This window comes from Arvicanthis niloticus, chromosome 5, assembly GCF_011762505.2.
Source record: "Arvicanthis niloticus isolate mArvNil1 chromosome 5, mArvNil1.pat.X, whole genome shotgun sequence".
NCBI classification, from domain to species: Eukaryota; Metazoa; Chordata; class Mammalia; order Rodentia; family Muridae; genus Arvicanthis; species Arvicanthis niloticus.
In genome coordinates this window covers 48,783,041-48,788,788 of record NC_047662.1, presented here as the reverse complement: position 1 = coordinate 48,788,788, position 5,748 = coordinate 48,783,041, and the positions used below count along the sequence as shown (strand labels likewise).

At 43.4% G+C, this 5,748-nt stretch overlaps 1 protein-coding gene across 1 annotated transcript; it reads right to left on the bottom strand.

Annotated features, from left to right (window-relative positions):
* Positions 1 to 1,870: 1,870 nt before the first annotated feature.
* Positions 1,871 to 4,633, bottom strand: LOC117708254 (PRAME family member 12-like). Its single transcript, XM_034501728.1, has 3 exons — positions 4,347 to 4,633; positions 3,339 to 3,920; positions 1,871 to 2,438 (listed from the first exon to the last, which is right to left on the bottom strand). The coding sequence occupies exons 1-3, from the start codon at positions 4,631 to 4,633 to the stop codon at positions 1,871 to 1,873; spliced, it is 1,437 nt and encodes a 478-aa protein (XP_034357619.1).
* Positions 4,634 to 5,748: the final 1,115 nt, after the last annotated feature.

The following is a 5,748-nucleotide window of genomic DNA, read 5'->3' as shown; positions in this document are numbered from 1 at the left end:
ATTGGTTGTCCAGTACTAAAGTGTATTTTTAACTGTGAATATTTATTGTAGGTGTATTTATTTAAATTTAAGTGTGTGTTTCACCAGCATGCACTTATGTGCATCATATAGGGATTCAGAAATGAGCATGGTATCCAATGGAAGTATATCTACACAGAGCTAGATGAGTGGGAGTCTTCAGGTTGGTAACAGAAAAGAATCGTAAATTGTCTAAAAGTGTAGAAATCACTCTTTTCTGCTGGGCCATCTCTCCAGAACCTAAGGTACTCTGTTTGAGGTAGGGTACCAAGTGAGGGCCAGGTACTCAGTTGGCTGGAAGTAGAGGATGAGTTTACTCTATAGGCTGGTATCTTCTGGACAACATAGCCTTAAACACAATGTGTGTGTGTGTGTGTGTGTGTGTGTGTGTGTTTGCTGTGAACTGCTGAGGCAGAGGTCTAAGGCTTTGGAAACAGTGTCTTGACCTGAAGCTGAACCCAGAGACAATGATCCAGAAGATGCAGAATGAATTTCCTCCATAGGGTACTTTTTGCTTGGCAAAACACTGTCAGGGCCTGGAGATTAGGAATCCCAGATGTGCTTGAGGCATGACAAGCCTGCTTATCTGTCTCTGCATTTCTGTGAATGAACTGACCAGCAGAGGGTCTAGCCCCTAGGGGACAGTAGACAGTATGCATTCTACTTTTGCTGAATAAGTTGTTTTGAGACCACACTTTCACTGATAAAACTTTGCAATATTTTGATAGAGCATGATGCCCCATTGTCATTGGAAATCCTATGATGGCCCATCTCTGCAAACTCTGATGAAATTTAAGTTCTAACAAACACAAACTCTGTTTCTAGAATGTGTTCACTTTCACAGTCTTGTGTAGGAATGCTTTTGGGCTCCCAATCCCATCCTATCCCAAGGATGGTTCTCTACAGAGAATGGTTTTTAAGAGCCCTTCACAAATAGTTTGACAGTACTGTTCACATAACAAACCAAGGAAACAACAGTTGTTGGGAGGCGACTTTAAGCAGAAAGTGGCTAGAAAGCAGCTATCAACTTTGCAGCCATCTTCAACCATATACCCTGGTGAGAGGCTTGTTTTTCAAAAGCCTGCAACAGCTGAAGCACACTCTGATAATTATATTGTTTATCCCACATAGCTTGTTTTGCTGTTTAGTGACCCCAGCTGCATGGTACACGTGGTAAAATGTCTTCACCTGTGTTATCCTGCTTGTGCTTATAAATACACAGGATTTCCTTGTGTGGGGGGGGTAGTAGTAGTGGTGTAGTAGTAGTAGGAGTGGTGTGTATGGTGGAGACAGTAAAGGAGACTTGACTACAGATCCTCTGGTTTGTTTCCATTCTTCTGGTCGCGCCCCCTTCGTCCCCCCCCCCCCGCCCCCCCCCCCCCGCTTTCTCTTGCTAGACCCCGAGCTGCAGAACAGAGCTGGCCGTTACAAACAGTGGGAAGTAAAAAGTAGATGTCATAATTGACTTTAATGCATTTTGCCACCAACAAGGCCCAGATGATAACTTCCTTACTATACATCAGGACATCATAGAACAGCAAACGTGAAACTGAGGTCAGTGACATGGGTAGCACACAAGAGGAGACCAATCAGTTCAAAGACTGGCCTTATATTTACAAAATGGGGAAGCCAATGTGGATCCTGTCCTGATGGAGGCATATTTAGACATGCAGAACTGTCCTTATGACTCCACAAGACCCTGTTCCTACTATTCTATTATCAAGTCACCCCAGGTCTCAATCCACTGAACACCATTTTGATTTTATTGCATCTAAAGCCATGAATTTAGGGACTCTGTGGTGAATGTACTTCCTCAGATTTCATTTCTCAGCATCCAGAATCAACCTCTTATTTACTGCCAACAATGACAAAGGCTTGTCTTTGTGTCATAGACACAGCATCCCCAACAATTAGGGCAGGTGGCTGTAACAAACATGATTGTCTTGGGCTGCCTTTTGGCCATGAGCATTTGTACCAGCTCAGGACACAGCTGTGAAAAACTCTCCACCACAATATAACCCCGGGTATCATAACACTCTTTTGGGGCAGGGTACACCTCTACAGTCAAGTTGCTCAGATTGGCCATGCATTGCAGAAGGTCCCTGAGTACAGGAGTGGAGAAATAATTACCATCAAAAATAATACTGTTGAGCTGTGAGCACTGGCTCAGGGCTGGCAAGAGGACTTTGAGCTGAGAGTCTTCCATCCTGCAGTGTTCAAACTGCAGACTCTGCAGAGTTTCAGATACATTCTCTAGGAGAATTCGGAGACTCTTGAAACATGACTCAGAAAACACTACAGCATTGAAGTGCAGTTGTTTCAGTTGATAGAGTTTCTTACACTTTGATATGTGATTCAGGTCTGACATTGAGAGTTCAAAGAAAGTCATAGAGAAGGACTCCAAGGGGGTCTTCAGGAACCTAGAAAAAGAACAAGAAATTGGTTTCAGCTCATGTTGCTGGAGGACACTAATAAGATTGACACTGACAAAGGAAGCCACATATGTAGAGTCAATCTATGCTTCTGTTGAACATCCACCTTGAGAACAAAACATGTTGGTGTCTGATCATAGCATTGTCTACATAGGCATATTACAATCATGTGGGATGGGCTCAGACCACAGATCTGAAACTCTCCATACTCTGTCAGAGAACTACAGCTTGCCTCCTCATGCCAGAAGAGCATACCTAGAAAGGACTAGCCCAGAAAGGTTCTGGCAACATCTTGGCCTGTGTTCTACAGAGTTTATTTTTGTCCCTGCTATCTCCACAGTCCCCATCCTTGATTTCAGTGTTCTACCCTTAACTCTGATGACTCCCACCCCAGTGTCACAGGTTTCTCATCTACTTAGTCCCAACTTGTGTTCAAACCTTCCTTCCATTTATGCAGAATTAGAAGCTGACTGACTCCAATAGAGGAACCAACTGGTTGCTGTACATGTATATCTTTGTAGAGGGCAAGTGTGGAGCCTCTGCAGCGCAGGGCTCTCTGCTCTTTCCTGTTTCTTTCTATTACCTTTGCCTGGATCCCAAAGAGGAATATGCAAAGCACACTTACTGCATCTGACCCACACAATGAACCTGCTTGCAAGACTGCTATCTCAATTTTCCTTACCCCAGCTTAGACTCAGATAAAGAGTAAGAATGAACCAAGTGAGTTCAGTTAACAAATAGTCCACACTTCACTTTAATGAGTCTGTCATTGTAACACCTTTGTGACTGGCAGAACTCAGGTGCTCCAAGTAAAAGGAAAGGTTTTTTGTTTTTTTGTTTTGTTTTGTTTTTTTGCCAGAGCACAAACAGCTCACCATCGTTCCTTACCTGAACAAAATTTTCATGTTGTCATAGGAAATATGGGAACCATTCAAATAGAGACTCTGGAGATGGTTGAGTTTGGAGAACTGAGAAAAGAATTTAGCAGCATACCTCTTTACATCTGTCACTGTATTCGCATCATTACATTGGAAATGAATTTGATTTAGATTGGATCTGATAATATTTCTAATTGGGTCAAGGTAATGTGGAAATAAACGTAGGTTAGACAAGACCTCATGTGAGCATATTTCCAATTCCTCAATATAGGTTGGCTGGAAAACATCCAAGACTTCCTTGGTAATCTCCAGGGGGGAGACACAAATCTTCATCTTCAGACAGATTAGCTGCAAAGATTCACTGTTCTTCTGGGCCCACTGGAGCAAGCATTTTTGGTCTTCTTTCAAAGGGAAGATGAGGCTCAGGTTAGTGACCACCTGCAATAGCTCTGTTGGTGTATAAGTAGGATGGCTCTCTGGGACTTGCTTCTTTCTTAAAGTATCTGCTGAGCACCCTCCATCTTCTCTTCCAGCCCATGCATCCCAAAAATCCTGATGCACATCTCTCAAGTCCAACACTTGAAGCTTCTTCCTTCTGTGATGGAAAAAGGTAGTTTTATAATGTAAAACAGGAACAAACGTGGAGTCAGCTTAGATTACACTTGTGGAATATCAACTCCAACATAACACTTCACACCAGGCAAGCAGAGCACTGCATGATCTGCATAGGGAGACATGCCCCACTTCCCTCTATTCAGTTGCTCTTGACTTGTGTCTCTCCCATATCTAGTGTCTGTAGGAAAGCCAGGGAAAGGCTCATCCTTCAAGGGCTACTTGTACTCTGAGCTGTCCACTATGAGTTTCACTTAGATCAGCTTCCAACTTGAATAGTATTCCCATAAATCCCCAATGTTAATGACATCATTAGCCTCTGTCCTGTTTGATCACAGTCTCTCTGCCCTCATGTGTGTCTTATCACTAACCATATCCCCCTCTAGCCATTTTGGGTCTTGCCTACCTGGGATGAACATTCTGGTTCACCAGTATATCTATGCCACCCAGCACTGCTTGCATCATCTCCACACCAGCAGTTTTCAGCAATGGTCCCACGGGGAGGTAGGAAAAGGGCCAGGCTACCACTGTTGCCTTCAGTATCTCTGTGCATCTGCTCTTGAATGCCTGTAGTAAGAGTGGTGGGAAGAGCATAGTGGGGAGGTTTTCCAGATCAGAGAAGTCTATGGCATCATTCCTCAGCAGTGCCTCCAGTGCCAGCTGCTCGAGTGTGGGAGAGTTGTAGGTACTCATCCTAATAGATATTCAGTCAGAAGGAACCTGGAGAAAGATTTAGGAGACAATTTCAGGCTAAGTTTTGGAAATCCCAATTTTTCACACATTGCAGGAATCAGAGGGCCAGAGCCCATGTGTTAGGTGCAAAGTCCTAGCCAAAAGCAGCTATCAACTTTGCAGCCATCTCCAGCCATATACCCTGAGAAGAAACTTGTTTTCAACAGCCTACAACAGCTAGGCACACTCTGATAAACATCTTGTTTATCCCACATATCTTGTTTTACTGTTTAGTGACCCCGGCTGCAAGGCACATGTGGTAAAGAGTCTTCAGCTGTGTTCCCCTGCTTATGTTTATAAATTCTCAGGATTTCCTTGCAATAGGAGACAATAAGAGGGAGACAGTAAATGAGAAATGAGACTTGGTGACACACTCTGGTTTGTCTCCATTCTTCCCCTTCTTCCTCTTCTCTCTCTTGTTAGACCTTGACACACTGACTGGAGCAGAGCAGTCTGGGGCACCCATGCTCTGGCAGTAATGGAGAATCCAGTCTGCACAGTTTATTACACACTCTGCACAGCCAAAATTTATCACTCTCAGCATATAGAGTCCCTTGTAAGCAACCACAGAGGAAAAAATAACCATTTTCTCATATGATACCAATCCCTGTTTCTCTTAATTGCATGCTTAGTCAGAAGGGTTATTCAGGAGCATAAAGTCTGACCAGAGTTTTGTTTCAGGGAAAAGACACTGAACAATTTTTCAGGCCCTTTATGAAAATAGAGCTAATGTCATAAGCCCAACCCAGCCTAATTGTCCTTTCAACAGATTGATCTCTCCTGAGAAGGGCTAAGGAGAACCTGTGAGATCCCTGGCTGTATGTACTACTCAACTATTTAGAGACAAGTGCAAGTAGTCTGGGCCTACATAATACTAATTTGGTTAATAAGGTAAAAGGTCTGTTAATTCATGGCCACCTGGCTATATAATCAGAGCACATATGAAATGCCAAACCTAAGTAAAAGGTGCAATTTTCCCCAGAGTATTTGGAAATCGATGCTACTGAATGAGAGCACCTGCCCATGTGAGTCTTAGAGGAGAATCCAAGTGTACTTAGGCTACAGGAAGAGGAGTT

What these genes read in the sequence shown, in the direction of transcription:
- LOC117708254 (XM_034501728.1), bottom strand. Translation starts at nt 4,633, where the DNA reads ATGAGTACCTACAACTCTCCCACACTCGAGCAGCTGGCACTGGAGGCA. An exon ending in AACCAGAATGTTCATCCCAG is followed by an intron (nt 3,921 to 4,346) that starts GTAGGCAAGACC and finishes CCATCACAGAAG; the next exon opens with GAAGAAGCTTCAAGTGTTGG. An exon ending in AACATGAAAATTTTGTTCAG is followed by an intron (nt 2,439 to 3,338) that starts GTAAGGAACGAT and finishes TTCTTTTTCTAG; the next exon opens with GTTCCTGAAGACCCCCTTGG.